At 36.4% G+C, this 17,654-nt stretch overlaps 1 protein-coding gene across 13 annotated transcripts in view; it reads right to left on the bottom strand.

The window, feature by feature from the left end:
* LOC109090335 (autism susceptibility gene 2 protein homolog) overlaps window positions 1-17,654 on the bottom strand; it is a 292,074-nt gene that overhangs the window by 169,238 nt on the left and 105,182 nt on the right. For 11 of the 13 annotated variants that reach the window (XM_042753647.1, XM_042753662.1, XM_042753671.1 and 8 more), the window contains exon 4: window positions 12,968-13,003. The exons of the other annotated variants lie outside the window; for them this stretch is intronic. In XM_042753647.1, coding sequence (XP_042609581.1) covers window positions 12,968-13,003 — 36 coding nt within the window. The remainder of the gene's footprint in view (window positions 1-12,967; window positions 13,004-17,654) is intronic. 13 annotated transcript variants of the gene reach the window in all.

Here is a 17,654-nt window from a genome sequence, read left to right as displayed (position 1 = left end):
ACTATACAAGATAACACTATCTAGATGGGAAGACTTCTGCGGCGGTCCTGATAACTTTGATAACCTCTCTTAACTTTCCGTTATCTATCCAAACCATCTCTATCTGGAAAAAAGGAAGTCCAGCACTGAAGCAGAGTGCTGAGTTCTCTGAAGCACAGAGCTTAATGAGCTTTTAATGTAGCTTCCCATTTCAGTCAGGAGACCGAGCTAGCAGCCAAACAATAAAGTGAATAAATGCCTCCACCGAGAATAATCTACAAAGGTACTTGGCATCCCTCATCTCGCTCTCAGAATGAATAAAAACCACACCACTCATTTTCTCTCCCAACAGATAGATGTTTGTAATTGGAGGTTTAATTTATGATCGGGTCGTCTTTGGATAATGATATCGAGCCATTGTAATTTGCTGATGCAAATGGTATTTTATAACAGTCTATAAAAATGCCGGTGCTATGCAGGCGAACAACCAAACATCATGAGTGTTCATTACGCTCCTCATTAAGGCATTCAAGTCTCTGTTAAAGGCAACATGTAATTAAGGCCTGATTGAGCAATAGCACATATAACATAGCACAGCAATTTACATTCGTCACTATTTGCGCAGAGCTACAAAGACACAAGCCGTCGCTATTGCTGGAATGTGAGAAGGCAGCGCGTACTGATGAACAATTTGCAGGCAATAAAAAAAAAACAACAATTTATATTGCTTGGGTTTAATGAATATTGTGAAAGTGGCCAATTATGCTGCTGATACGGAGGAGAAAAGAAAATATGACTGAAACATAAATGACTGGCCATTTTAAATTAGAAAATGACAGTCAGAAGACATTATTACTACAGTATGAACACTACGAAACAGAGAAAGATAGTAATATGTCTTTTGAAGCCTATCAAAAGGCGTCTCCACTTTTATATGTTCTGAGAGAGGGATAGATGGATGGATGGATAGAATATATTACTATATATATATATATATATATATATATATATATATATATATATATATTTATATGTTCTGAGAGAGGGATGGATGTATGTATAGGTTGCTGATATTTATCGGCCGATTTTTCCATCGGCATATAAGGAAAAAGGCTGATATAACAAACGGATGGTTTATTAATTAACTGCGTGAAGGCACTGAGCTGTATAATGTCTGTTGCATAATCCTAGTGCTGCTGTCTGCACTTTAATGTAGGGATGGTCCGAATACCATTTTTTGAGCTTCGAAGCTTCTATAGTAATCAACACCGAATATTCGAAGCTTAGGAGGGAGGAGCTGAACATATTCTTCTCTCTAATAAAGGCAGGAATCTTTGTGTGTCTGTTTGCATTTTTATTATGTTGAGAACCGTTCATCCAATCGACTTTGCGTGGCGGGTGTGTTGCTGCGGACCCAAGGGAGTGCAGTGTCGCATTTTGTTGCAATATGGACACGCGACAGGTTCAGAGTTAATAAACTTTTAATAAACTACAGAACAGCCCGAGCCGGAAACGGCACACCTCACGTGGGCAGGGCTTATACTGTATGCTCCGAGAACAGACACTGCACTAGTGATACAAAACACACAGGTCTGTTAAGAGCAATACTTTAGACAAATTATTATTAGGCTGCGTTACTGTACTTTTTTTTTTATGGCTGCCGTATTCACAAGTATTTTACAAGCAAATTAAGTGCACGTTTTTATAATGTGTAAAATTACTGATTAACATGGCGGATAAAAGCAGCTCTGTTTTTTGTTTTTTTTTTACACCAACAATATACACAGGCGTACTACTTACAGAACTTGATTTGACTTGAAGTTTCAAATCGCATATCTGGCACACTGCCTTTGTCTTGTCCTCACTCAATCTAAAGTGCTCCCACACATCTGAAGTCTTCTGCATTTTTGTCCTCTCTTCCAGATGAACTGATTCATTACGTTCATGATGTTCACTCATGGGCGATTCAAAAGCCACTTTTCCACTATCAGGCCGAACGGTTCTCTTTGCTTAACCGTTCCATTCCATGCTGATCCGGGCCAGTCAGTGCGGATACGGTTTCATTTTCCACTGTGGTGTTTATAACGGATCTCTTTGGACTGCAATACAAATGCGTCAGGTAACGGAAGTTTAATATAAACAGCGATATGGACAATGATCAGATATTTGTTTTTGGGACTCTTTTTAGACTTCCGTCTTGATGGGAAAAATAAAATAATCAGAAGGCGACGAAGGGTATAACATCAATAAGTGCAGATATTTCCTCCACAGACCAAACTGTCTCAAGACATTTTTTTATCTTTTTTATATTGAACATAGTGTATCGGTTTACTTGGCTGTTTGGAGAAACTGGTAGCCAGGCAACAGAGTGGCGACGTCATGCACACGCACTCTAACAGCATGAAGCACAACTGTCTAACTGTGCCTAGAATTCCGGGACGAGAACGGTTTAAAATCGTGCCGTACCGTACCAGGCTCACGTGGAAATACAACTGTAACCGTACCTGACAGTTCTTAGAACCTGTTTGGCCCGATAGTAAAAAAAATAAAAAATAAAAAAAATAAATAAATAAAACTGGTTATATTCAAGTGCGAATGAAGTCCGTTTCACGGGGGATACCAGGTGTTAAAAAAAAAAAAAAAAAAAAAGATTATTCAAATCTCAAAACTGAAAATCGAATGCCAACCCACCCAACGAATATTCGAATAATTGAATATTCTGGTCCAGCCCTACTTTAATGCTAATCAAATAACAAAAGATTGCATGCTATTCTTGACTAAATGACTTCTGTAACTTTCATAAGTGTAGCGGACCTCATCTCAATGATGACCAAAACTTACTGATGTTTTATTAAGTTTGTGTCCTTTTTCACTCCCCCAAAAAAATAAAAATAAAAATAAAAAAACAATTCACCATAAGAGCTAAACATAAGAGCTAGAGAAGTGAGCATTAGAAGTGCTCTTTGTTGAATTTTAGTTAACATACAGTGAATTTAAAGAGAATTTTATTACAACTTACAGTAAACAAATATATACAGATATCATGCCTTTTCGGGGAGTGATTAATAAACTGACAAACTTTAAATCCAAAGAACTGCGTGCTTTCATTACCCATATAGCTGCGTAGACTAGAAACCCGTCAAAATAAGAGTCCAGCATTAGTAAAGGCAATCTCATACATATTTTAACTTACAACAAATATTAATATATATATATAATATATATATATATATATATTTCATTATTATATATATATATATATTTTTTTTTTTTTTTTATATTTAGATTATTAGTTTTATTATAGTCTGTTATGTTAAAGTAGGGTTGGTTTGTTTTTTATTTATTTTGTGAAGTGTTATTTTACATTTGTTTACTTTATTTCTATACCTGAAAACTGTTAAATCTACCTAAAAAGCACTGTTTATCTAATATGTATCTTTGTTCTGTTGTATTTATGTAGGCCTGCTGAATGTTAAATGGGTCCAATCCATGTTCATTAGAAATTATATGATGATGCAGCAATAAAACTGCTAGTAAAATTTAATGCAGGTGTTTTTGAACTTTGCTGATATAAAACATGATCAAAATATTATATATTTGTGACAAAATATTATATATTTTGATGCCAAAATTTCAAATAAGAGAGAAAGTGACAAATATCGGTATCATAATCGGCCAATAAGTGTTTGTTAAAATCGGTATCGGCCCCCCAAAAAAATCATCAGTGCATCCCTAGTAAAAACATTTATAATGTTACAAAAGATTACTATTTTAAATAAATGCTGTTCTTTTGAACTTTCTATACATCAAAATATCCTGGAATATCCACAAAAAACAAAAACAAAACAGTTTCCACAACTGTGCTTCCACAACACTGATGTTTCTTGAGCACCAAATAAGCACAGTGGAATGATTTCAGAAGGATCGTGTGAGAGTTATTTTAAATAGTTCACAATATTACTGTTTTCACTGTATTTTTGATCAAATACATGCAGCCTTAATGAGCATAAAAAGCTGAAAAAACATTTAAAATCTTATCAACCCTCAGCTTTTGAGTGGTAGTGTATACAGGAAAAAAAAAATATTAATTTATTTTAATTTTTACTACCAATAAACCTCAAGATCTGTAATTAATTATTAGTGATAACTCCAGCTTTTTTAATATGAGGGTCCATGGGTTGGCTGAGAATCTAGGTGAGAGTTCCTGGGCCACAAAAGGTTTGAAAACATATTTTGACCTTTATATGGTTCAGATTCCTCCTCTAATGTAAGGATAATAGGCTTGTTCACCCATTTTATCATTTGCCAGAAAATCTGAACTGGTTCTGAAGAGCATTGTGCAAGCAACACCAAGTTCCTAGGTTCGCTCCCCAGGGAAAACACAGACAGATAAATGTAAACCTTGTATGCACATTAAGTCACTTTGAAGAAAATCAGCTGCCAAAATATACTGTAAATGTAGGAGCTTGATAAAATCACTATCATAAAAGCTATGAAAATAATACTCATACTTGCTTTGGCAAGCACCATGAAAAAAAATAAAAAATGAAAGACAACAAACAATATTAATACTATAAAAGAAAGGTGAAGAGGGTCAACATTTCTTATGAAGTCTGCCGAGGCTTGAATACAAAGTGGGTTTTAATTAAAAATAAAACAACTAAAAAGACATTTTCAAACATTCCCTCTAAATAGTATCTTAATTCATAATGTCATAATGGAAAGCCTAAGTTGTTTTGAAACAGGCTGAAGAAACAAGCTTTTGAATATGTATTAACTTACATCTGCGTGCTGCATAATAAGTCAGGCCTTGGGACAATCATTTCAGGCATATTTTCATTTTTAGAACTTAATTCAGAAAGCATGCCGGACCACACAGCCATGAATAATTAAAGACTAAACTGCATTAAGAGCAAAAAGCTTAAACAGGAAAAGCAATTAGCAGTTAATTCCCAACATCTGAACTACTCTCACATATCCTTTCCATTCTCTCGCTTTAAGCCAACCGCAATGAGTGTGAGACAGAAAAGAGGGTCCATCTCCAGTGGAAAAGAAAAACAATCCAAGGTGAAAATGAAGCTACCGTTCATCACTATTCAAAGAGAAAAGCCTTCACCGCTGCTTTAACACTATGTTGTGCGGACTGTGAAAAATATTTTTGTTTCCACTGAGTCGCTACATCTCAGAACCACCTTTATGTTTAGCTACTGGACTATGCAAGTGTGCGTTTCATCTCGGCTCCCATGAAGGGACCAAAAGCCTCTTTGTATGTGTGTGTGTGAGAGGCCTCGAAGCTTCCACCTTTATCTCCCTTGTGTGACTGATGTGTTGAAACCCTGCTGAGGTTAACAGCACTTTTTATCTGTTGCTAGCAGCAACAGCCAGGTTTCCCTGATGAGAGGGGAGAAACAGGACCGGGCTGTTCAGCGGGCCGCACACAGGGATAAACAAATATGGCTTTCACCCAGAAACATACCCCTCAGACAGACAAACACACACACACACAGACACACAGGATATTGTCAGAGCATCAAACTATAACCCCAGCGCTTCTTGTTAAAACGCACCAGAGGGCTGACATTGAGAAAATATCTCTAAAGCAGTTGCTCACAACCCAAAAAAACCTTCAAAAGCCAGATGCAAATATAAACTTGTTTTTTTGTTGTTGTTTTTATTTATTTTTTTACCTGTAAGAAAGTATGGTAGCAAAACAACAAAGAAACACACACACACACACACACACACATATATACACACACATACATATATATATATATATATATATAATATATATATATATATACACACACACACACACACACACACACACACACACACACATTACTAAAAAAATGTGACAACAAAAAAAGCCCATTTAATAATAAAAATAATTAATATACAATATACTATTATTATAAAATATATTAGTTTTATTTAATATTTTATTTTTATAATATATATTTAATATTGTTTTAAAGGAGAACATGTAACCTGACTTTTTTCATTCTTTTGTTGTTGTTGATGTCAAGAGTCATGCATCTAATCAAAGTTACAAGTATTTCGACCAAAATTCATCATTCATCTGGTAAAAGATAAATGTCTCAATTTGAGATGCCAACATTGACATATTGCTTGAAAAATCTGCATCCTAAAGCTAAACCTGTTTAAAGTAAAATGATTGTACATTATTTTTATATAGTATATATCTTAAATTCAATTCAATATTATTAGACTCAATAACAAATGTTTTAAAAACCTTGTGTTGTGTGTTTAATAAAAAAAAAAAATTGCTTATCACATGCAAAGTGTAAATTAAGGAATTTAAACATGCAAAAATGTCCACTATATGTGTCAAATCGAAGTATGGCCTCTATGTAGCAAATTCAAGACAATGATTCTGTATTCCTCAGAATCGAGACACCGTAACCTCTCTATAATCAGACACATCAAACAGCTCAAAAAAGAATATTTAATGCTGACAGAATCCGTCTATCCCACATCAGAAACCACTTTCTCACCAATAAATGGCACGTAACAGAGGTTACTTTGCCCGAGGTTGCCACTGCTCCCCACGTTCTCCATGTAGGTGGTGTCATAGCCGCAGGTGCTGTGATCTGAACACCAGTGGGTGTATGTTGCAGAGCGGAGGCGTTTGATCCATGACAAGGAGATAGAGACCATCTTTATTTGTCATTTTGGTTCATATCTGTGTCAGGAGTCCTTTGAAAGCACCCTTGATTCACAATAATCATGCATTTTTTATGTCATGGTTAAGTACAGACAATATTTGCAGTTGTTTCCCGCAAGACACAAGAATGACACTGGCTCTAATCTTGTTTGAACAGCGGCGCGCATCAATTTTCAGATGGAATGAAGGGTCAGATTGTCTACAGAGCACCTGTTCAAAAAAAGCTTACCATGCTAGAGATGAAGCAAATTTAAGAAATAAGTCACTTGAGGCCATGCATTAGTGTTTCTACCAAAACTACCCCTTTGGCAGCGTGATAAAATACAATCAATGTTCAATGAATTATTATGTAATAATAGTTTTTCACAATATGAATCGTTTATTAGCAGTTTTAAAGAAAATCATAATTTTAATTCATATATCTTTATATCTTCATGCCACATTTAATAGATCAAAACTTGAATATAATATATAGTTAACATCTGGCAACAATGCATGCAATCTATATACACTATATAGTAAATACCGTACATCACCATATGCGAATATACTGTATTTATGTGGATAAAGTTAGACGTATTTATATATCAATACTAGGCAATAAGAGTTACATTTTGCAACACATTTTAAAAAAGAAAACAAGCATCTGAGATTTGCTATATAGTTTATATTGGTTTATGTGAGTATACAGTATGTACAGTATGCAGATGACATTTTATTTAATATCTATAATAATAATAATAATGATTACAGAAAATAATAAATTGAATATTGTCATAATTTTGCTGTTAAAAATATATATAAAAACACGGTTTGAGGAGAAAAAATGCATTGACCAAATTAATATTTATTTACACTTATTGAAAACACTGTGTTTTAGCATTACAGCAACTTAATGTAGAGCAAAACATTTAAGTTAGGTATCTAAATAATGCTTTATCTATGTATTTTATCATTTATATGCTGCCACAGAGATGTGAAATGTAGTTTGGTTGCATACAGCTACCAGCTCACAAATCTTGTTAAATGGGTAGAACGAAAAAATATTAACTTAATTCTTTATCAGCAGTCCACAAAATGCACGCAAACAAAATGTTACAGTCCATGTTCAGAATTACAACTTACAATAATCAAAAACAATTTTTTTTGTGCCATAAGGCTGTAACTGAACTTAACCGCGGCAGAATGAAAATCTGAAGTTTCCCAAAGGGTAATAACAAATCATGTGCATTCAACTCGTAAATACAATCATTCTGACACATGACTTGAATGCAGCAATTTAAATAAATGCTGCTCTAATGTTAATTTTTCAGTATCCTCGAAAAAAAATTAAAAAATAAAAGCTAAACAAAACTTTGTAAAAAGAGCTGGGTAATAATATAATTATATTTTGCGGTGACTACTTTACAACAAAGACCCTTGGAACATGTGGTCACATGTATTCATCTATCAATGGATCCAGTGTGGTTCATCCAAACTAAATTTAAAGCCAAAACTCTCCGTTTATAACTAGGCTTGAATAAACCGCTACCACTGGGGGCCGAACTCACAACTTTTCAAATGGTGGCCCACTTATCCAGCCGGAGGGCTTCATCTCCCTCCATCATTCTTTTAACATATCTTTCTCTCTCTGTGCGTTAGCCTTTAGCACTTTCACTCCTAGCAGATGATTACGAACACAACGTGAAGTGTCGGAGTGGCCCCAGGGGCCCCTGACTGTAACACTGTGCCTTGAATTCTGGAAGATAACAGACTCATGCACATAAACAAAAACACACACACACACACATAAACTTGTGCCTGGAGCTCTTAGTGCTTTGTTAATCTCATGAGTACACAGACACAGTGTGAAGGGCCAAAGGGCCTGACTACACATAACTAGATTTGATGGAACTAGTGTCAAAGTGAAACACCCTGATATATTTTGCCTTTTTCTTTCCTTTCTGCACTTCCCTCTGTTTGTTTTTTCTCGCTCTCTCTTTTATCTCACTCACAACATTGTGTAAAGAGGAGGACAAGGTTCGTGGCTCTTTGGTCATGTTTTCTCAGCCTAAACTGATATGACAGTCAAGGCTTACGGCTGCTACAGGCCTTTTACAGAGAGGCTTTCTTTTCATTGCCATGTCGGAATGTCGCCATAAGGAAACATGCTCTACTTTTAACAAAACAAACATGACAAGACTAAGATTGAGTCTCTTGCTATCTAGAGGAGATAAATCGTGTCAAAAATAACTACACTAACATAGGTTTACTCTGGTAAAGGTCTTCATGGAGATATCGTCATGCTAAATGAAAACATGCTGATTTTGTTGCAGTTACACACACACACACACATACATATACATATATATATATACACACACATATATATATAGGCTCTCTCTCTCTCTATGTGTGTGTGTGTGGAAAAGAAATAACTAGAAATCCCAGAAAATGATTTTTTTTTCCTTTGCAAATGGCCAAACAATGAGGTTGAGTACTGACTGCATGACAGAATGAGTCCTGAAACCTTTAAACTCTCATCTCTTCATACTGACAAAACATATGAAATAAATAACCTAGCAGCTCATAGTGGCAGTCCTTACCTTACTTTCTTAGGTGACAGTCAGCGTGCATGTGTCTGTGTGTGTGTGTGTGTGTGTGTGTGTGTGTGTGTGTGTGCGCGCATACAAACAAACATTTGAGCATCTGATAAAAAGTGAGCTTTCTGTCATGCATAAACCGCGATCCTGTGACATGTTGCTTGACATGCCTGCGGAAATTTAGCATATAAAATGCACTGCTGCTTTTGAATATTTCACGAGGGTATACAACACTTTTTTTTCTCTCAGCTTCTGTGTCAAGAGCATACTGCACTCTCGAATAAAGAAGTACAGGGAATATATTTATAGAGAATATGATTATCTTTTGAATGAGAACAGTAAATCAATAAAACAATGAATCCCTGCTATTTCCAAAGCTTATTTTCATCCATAAGAAGAGCATATACAGAGTATTGAACATGGGATGAAAACTAGTTCTTTTCAGGGGACTGTTATTTCTCTGTGTAATTTATTTATCTGTGAATAAACAGTGGGAAGGCATGTTTTAAAAAGAGCCTATGTTTGTAAAAATGCGATCCACATAGTTGTGTGATAAAACGTGTGTGTGTGTGTGTGTGTGTGTGTGTGTACATAACTCTTAACATATTGATAACTTAAACATTTCTACACATAAGACATAACAATCATTATGAAAAATGAAAATCTTATGAATGCATCACGTGGTTCTAATGAAGCAAAAAAAAAAAAAAAAAAAAACCCGGGAATGAATGAGTTAATCTACTCTAATCTAATTCTATTCAAAAGAAACACTCTAAACCAGGAGTTTTCAAACATTTTGATGCCAAGGACCCCAAATTGTGATCCCCTTGCAAAGGATTCACTTCTGAAAATATAAAAGTGCCTCTACATTATTGTGTATAAAACACATTTATTAATATATTAAGGGTGAATATATGCAGTGACTTACTTTATAACAAACATGGTCATATTCACTTTATAAACATTTACTTTAGTACGATGACAATAAAAAGACCAAATATTTCATTTAAAAAATTTTATATACATTTATTATACTTTTTATTATATTTGTTACCAAATTAAATGTTTTTATTGTTATTCTACTACTGTAATTATTTATAATCTAAATGTTAATATATTATTATTAGATACTAACATTCAAAATGGTAATATATATATGCAATAATATAATAAAAAAAAAAAAACATTAATCCCATTATTACTGACCTGTTTTGACCAGAAGAATGAAATATTACGATTAACAAATGTGAATTAAAAAAAAATAATCTTTGAGAATGTTTTTTTTTTTTTTTTTTTTTTTTCTGTGAACCATTAGCACCACTTTGCAACCCCGAGTTTGAAAACATCTGCTCTACACAAGTGAATGATTGTTCAGTGTTCAGTTGCACATGCACACATACAGTAAGCAGTAGCAAACTTCAGTCCTTACGGGAAAAAAAAAAGATCTGCAAATGCCATGTAGCTAGCCTTAAACATGTTGACAGTTTAACCTACACAGTTTCTTATCATACTGTTGCTCTGTCTTAAAATGAGTTAATCTGAAAGAAAACACCCTACAGGACAACATATTAATGCTAATACCCGCTATGGTGCCCCTTGTGGCAACACTATGAACTAAAATTGAGCTTGCGTAACCAGAAGCATATGATTTGTTTCAAGTCTCAACCAAATAAAAGCAAATCAAAATCTATCAGTTACTTTCAAACAAGCTCTAGCCCAGGGGTCGGCAACCTATGGCACGCGTCAACAGTGGCACGCAGGGGGATAATCGCTGGCACGCGAGCAATAGGGAAAACTGATTACTGACGTACATTTTGAGGTTATAACTTCTCATAGTCACACAGCCTGTTAGGAGCTATAAATACGACCAAAGTGTGAGAATTAACTTGCGCTAATCTACGGATGCGCGCGCAACCACTGCACGTACTAGGCACTTCAGATCAAAGCCTCAGTGATCTAACAGCGCTCGTCAATGACAAAATGACTGAGATGGCCAATCAAATCAAAGTAGGGGGGTTTACTGTTGACAGAAGCAGAGCGCAAAGCGTCAGTTTAACGTTAAAGAGAGCGAGGTAAGATGAAGCTGCAAATCATTTAATATTAAGGGCCGTACACACCGGGACGAATATCGGCGCGCGTTATTCGCCAGCGTTTTTCAACGCGTTTTTTGTGTTCACACCCAAGCGATTTTCGCTGACGATGAGCCGAGTGAACATGCAAATTCATTCCCTGACATTAGATGGCGCTTAATGTAAAACAGAAATACTCCAAATACTAGTTCAACACTATCAAGATTTTTGTAATCGCTGTCGCATTTGTCATATAGTTCTTTGTGTTCCGACACCAACGAGACCAGCAACTCTACATTCATCTTGCCTTGCATCTTCTTCGTCTTATTTTTTCCCGGCAGTGTAGACGCTACTTGGCGTATATCTTCTTCGCCGTTACGTATGTGTGCTCAGCAAGACAGTTTTGTGTTTGAGCGCCCCCAAGTTGTGTTTTACTGTAACTTCAGAAGCTCCAGACACGTACATGCAAAAGCGCCATTCTCATTGGTCGTATAGTTTTTGACGCGGTGCGTCAAACCAAAAAAACGAACCCGAGGCGTTTTTTAAAAAATGACGCTTTTACGCGTGGCGTTTTACGCGTCGGTGTGCACACTCACATTGGCGCCCTTTGTTTAGTCATGAGGCGTTAAACGTCGGCGAATATCGCGCGCGAAATTCGTCCCGGTGTGAACAGGCCTTTAGTCAACTTTTAACGATACGTTTACGATAGAAATGTTAAATGACCAACAGCTATATCCAGTGATGCAAACTACTCAAATTTTTCGCCTCAAATATGGCCATTTTGAGAGAGAGAGAGATGTGTAAATTGTCTGCATCTGTCTCTCTCTACAAACAATGAAGCTGAGTTTTAGTTACTTAAAAACAGCTTTTCCCCCCTCCTTGCTGAGAAATATAATGTAGCAATTCAGTGTCGATTAATAAATGTCACGTGGCAGCGCTGACAACAAGTTTATGAGCTTCGGAATGTAACTTTATGCACAGCGCAGTCTCAGATCTGTGTGCCAGTGGTGTGTGTGTGTGCGTGCGTGAGCGCACATCAATTAAAGCAGCGTATTAATATAGAACAGTGATTAAACTGAAGGATTTTAATGCATTGGCATTGACACACACACACACACACACACACACACACACACACACACACAGTGATGTTCAGTACGGTCACACTGTATATGTTATTCAAGAAACTTTTGAAAAGTTTAAAAAACTTCAGAAACTACTTGCATGAAAAAATATTTTTTGTTTGTTTTTTTTTTGTTTTTTTATATTATCATTTAAAAATAAGGGTGGCACAGTGGTTAACCAGAAAATTTTTAAATGGCACGTCATTCCGAAAAGGTTGCCGACCCCTGCTCTAGCCAATAACCACAGCAGACTGCAGAAGAAGACATCGTCACTGACACTTTAAACGACCAGAGCACTGGAAATAAAATGGTCGTAAATATAAAAAAAGGCTCATTTACCCAAGATGCAACGGGACACCTCTCACCATTTAATCAGTCAGTCACCCAAGAGTGATGTCCCTAATGTCATGATTCCACCATTTCTCTGTTTAACATAATTAAAATGTCCGCTGCCGGGGCCATAAACGGGAGGAGAGGATACTGTAATTCTGCCGTAAAGCCGCAGAGCGTGAAAATGTCACTTACCGAGTACCCCCGTCCTGACAGAGAGTGAGTGGAGCTCTGGGGGAGAGAAAGAGAGAGAGAGACAAAGAGAGAGAGAACAACGTTGACCTTTGAGGGACACTATGAGATGACAAGAGACATGATGAAGTTCTAGAACTTTAATATCAATATTCACATTAACCTTTTTCCCACCCTTCGTTCCTATCGTTCGCCTAATGACATTCCTTATTCCTTTCTCTCTCTCTCTCTCTTTCTCTCTTTCTCTCTTCAGGATCTGCTAGAACACATGATTCATATGGTCTCGAGCACAATATAGCCCTGGACAAATTGGCTGCCTGGTCGCAAAAGGCCTTTTCTTTTCAGCAAGACTTTGGGTTTATCTTAAAATTAGCTTTTAGTGGGACACCTACAGCATATTGTTCATCTAGAAAAACACCTGGTTTCCTCCTGTGATAAACCAAAGAAAGTCAAAAAGATTTTTTTTTTATTATTTTTGTTTCTGAAAAAAAAAATGCAGTTACTAAGGTCTTCTGAGTGGTTGCTAGGGCGTTGCTATGTGGTTTTAGTGTGTTGCTATGGTGCTATGGGTATCTGGTCTATAGATTGCTTGGGACTCACTTCTTTCACCTGGTAATGCCACATTTTTCTTTAAAAAGCCATATGATTTCATCGCCAAAGATCTTTTATTTAGTACAAATGGTTTAATATGAAGCTTAATACTTGAACAAACCATCTAACCCCATGAGCAATAATAGCCTTAGTCATTAATAACATTTTATGCTAACATGTTTCAAAATTTGTAGTCGTTCAGTTGTGTACTTTGGATTCAACTAAACATTCTGGTATTAACCAATACAGAGTAGTCAAGACGATTCTTATAAAGCAGGTTACATCATTTTTGAGAACTGTGTCATAGATCATAGATTATGTGTCATCATAAAGGAAATGCCATTTCAGATCAGAACCAAGACACCCAGCATTTGCATCCATTTTCCATGCTATTGCATCAGCCTTTGTCATTTTATGGTAAATGATGGGGAACGAAAGCATTTTATTTTGCCGTGACAGATTCCTTGTCAGATACAGATTCATATAGGGGCCTTTAAAACAGTTCAGGGCTGCCTGAGCGAGTCATCAACAACTAGAAATCACATGGAATGCTGAAGGTAGTTTAAGACACCAGCATGTCAAACAAGGGAACAATTCAACTATCTAAACAAATCAGAATTCTCTACAGCATGAATGTCCCTAAAACTATAGATAGTTAATATTTGTAATTAAAGAGTTCAGGATCTGTGCCGCTAACACAAAGTTTACAGATTACACTTCGAAGAGTAACATAGGAACTTTATGACAGTTGCTAACTTTCTAATTCTGTTCTACCACCATTATGCATTCAAGCAAGAAAGCTAGGCTAACCGCAGGCTACTGCCTTACTCTAACTTGGGAAGAAAAACATCTGTTCTTTACAAATAAACTAGTCACTGAGTCTGAGCTCTGTATTTCCGTAGTTTTGCCATCAATTCTCTGAAAGCATTCAAGATTTTTTAAATTAAACAAGACATTCTCATGCACAAAGTTTTAAATTGTGTTCAGTAAATCATGTGGAAATTCTGACAGCATACATTTATTTCAGGTTTTTGAGAATGCTGCACCATCATTTGAATGAGTTACCACTTTTTTTACACACTGGGCTGGCCTACTATTGTGGTATCATCGACTTCAGATTTGCCTGCCCGATAGTTTGCATGCATAAAAAAAATATATATATATTTTTGGTCACTTTACATGTTGGTCAGGTGGCCTTCCTGTCAAAATGGGCAGTTCATCATTGCCAGAATAAAGCTCAAAGTATACAGATCAAATTTTCTGCTTTAACCAGATGACTAAATGGCATCAAAACTCCTAGTAAGATTAATAAAGAGAAGGTTCTAATCATTCAAAACTATAGTATTCAGATAACGTTTCTGGATATACATATTAAATTCAACATGAAATTAAAATTCACATTATCTATTTATTTTCTAAATGCGTGTTATTGATGATATGTGTTATATCTCACACAGATCGTAACACACTTAACTTAAAGAATCCCAATATCACCACAGTGAAATTCATTGATACATTATTGTATTTCCAGGTCACACCTGATTCTCAGCCTTAGCTGAAATATTACAAACAAAACAAATAACCACTCCACAACTGCTGTAATACATTCCACAGACAACTAAAACCTTAAGAAACAAGTAAAGCCATAATCCACATAACCCACGCTAGCTCGAATGAGAGAACCGAAGCCTGTTACAGACATTTCCAGTAAGACTCAATGGCAACTTCCACATCCCAGCACCACAGACTAGGCCTGAATATCAATCTCCAAATCTCTCCTGCTCTCCCTCCCATCATTTGCCCCCTCTTTTTGCCTCTTTCCTCTGTGCGATTGGCAATTTCTGCCTCTGTCTCAGGGGGTGACTTTTCCGCAAGACCAATTTTGTCCTTGTGCAGAATTCAGTCACACACACACACCTGCTAGGGGTATAACCCTCATCATGTTCTCTCTCACACTCAGTATAAACTCCCACTGTGACAATTAGAGAAGTGTTCCTGAGAAAACCCAAAAAGGCGGCACTGCAGGATCCAAATACTTTTCCAGAACCTCTCTCTCTCACACAGAAAAGTGAAGAGGCGTAATATACGGAGAAGAGCGAGTGGGTGCAAGGCTCACTGGGAGGCCCAAAAATTTGTAGAGTTAGCCTTACAATGCCCCGGTTCATTCACACTGCCACATTCAGAGTTAAAAGGGAGACTTATTTAAATGATAATGAGGAACAATACGTTGGATTTAGTGCCGTAGTGAGAGGAGAAAAAATCCATTACACCATCCGCGGTTCATAAGCCATGGGGCTGGGCCACATCTAAACACGCTCCCTTAAAAGCCATTATAAGCGGCACTCAATGGATTTGCCTAGCACTTAGGACTTCAAAAAAGGATTAAGATGCAGGCTGAGAGAGAATGAGAGAAAAGCGGGAAAAACGGGGCGGTAGGGTGAGCGGGACAGCAGCTGTTTTGGGGTTAACCAAACAACCTCTTTAAAAAGAAATGGGGGTGAACCCACTTCTTAATCCAAACCCATTTTCACACTAACCTGACCCCCCTACACCCTCCCTCTTGCGTCACTCTACATTTCTTGGGCCCTGACAGATTTGGTGACAAGTGGGAGGGGGCGGATTGTTTAGCTACGGACCAGACTATTGGTTAAGACAGGGCAGCGGATGAAAAGAAGCCAATCGGGACGCAACGGAGTGTGAAGTCTGCAAGCGAACAGATGGCTGAGATGCAGTAGGTGTTGCCGGCTCTCTGTGGGCAGCTTCTGTGACATGGTGGGGGGGGGGGGGGTTGAAACTATCAGTGTCATTACTTTCATGCCAGATCCATTCCAAACTCAAAAACATCCTCACTGTTCGGAAACACAAAAGCTTCTATCGTCAGATTATACAAAGCAAATTTATTTGAATGCAAATGACAATTAAATTATAAGGGGCAAATACAATTCTACAATGATTCGTGAAACAAAACTTATTTTCACCTGTCGAATAATAAAACTGGCTTAAAAATGTGAAAAAGTTGCATAAATGTCAACTACCATTCAAAAGGTAGGGTAAGATTTTTTATTTCAATTTTCTTTTTTAATTCTCTTATGCTCACCAAAACTTTTTATTTACTCAAAAATACAGTAATATTGTAAAATATTATTGCAATTTAAACTAACTGTTTTCTATTTTAATACGTTTTAAAATGTAATTTATTCCTGTGATGACAAAGCTGAATTTTCAGCAGTAATTACTTTAGAAATCATTCTAATATGCTGAGTTGGTGCTTAAGAAACATTCATTAATATCAAGTTTGAAAACAGTTGTTCTGCTTAATATTTTGATGGAAACCATGATTTTTAAGCACTTTTTTATGAACAAAGTTTAAAAGAGCATTTATTTGAAATAATTGTATTACAAATGTCTTTACTGTCATTCAATTGAATTCACCCTTGCAAGTATTAAAATCTTAAAAAGGTTTTGTTGTGTATTAAGCCACAAGGGATCAGAACACACCTTAGCAACGCCCTAGCAACCATCCAGAACACCAGCAACATGACTTGGAACATGTTAGAAACCTCATAGCAACACCTTGGCAATAGCCCACAATACCCTGTATCTATAAGATTTCAAGCAGTTAAGCACCACAAACAATTTCATCAGAAAATGCAAACTTTATTAAAAGAAAACTTTATTCAGAAAAATGCAGCTGTTGTATGTTGTTGCATAACTTCACATCAATCATTCAGGTGACGGAACGTTAAATACGTGTCTTTCCACATATGGGCAAAAGTGAGCAAAAAAGTTTAAATCATTTGTAATGTCATTATGCATTTCCCTTGTGAACACGTTAACATTATGCAGTGCAAATCAAACATGCAATTCATGAATGCTGAGTTTGATTCGTGTTAAAGTCAGGAATGTTTGGATCAAGGTCACACTGCACAAACATCACATACAAATCTGATTTATTTCCACATCTGAAAGTGGTCCAGATCGGAATTGAAAATGTCAGATGAAATGTCATAAATGCTGTACAGACTGTCATCCAAAAACCAGATCTGTGACACATTTGAGGAGGGTGTGGGGGGGATCAGATTTGAGTCATATTCAGCTG

The sequence above is a fragment of the Cyprinus carpio genome, chromosome A5, assembly GCF_018340385.1.
Source record: "Cyprinus carpio isolate SPL01 chromosome A5, ASM1834038v1, whole genome shotgun sequence".
Lineage (NCBI taxonomy): Eukaryota > Metazoa > Chordata > Actinopteri > Cypriniformes > Cyprinidae > Cyprinus > Cyprinus carpio.
This window is presented reverse-complemented; position numbering and strand designations above follow the sequence as displayed.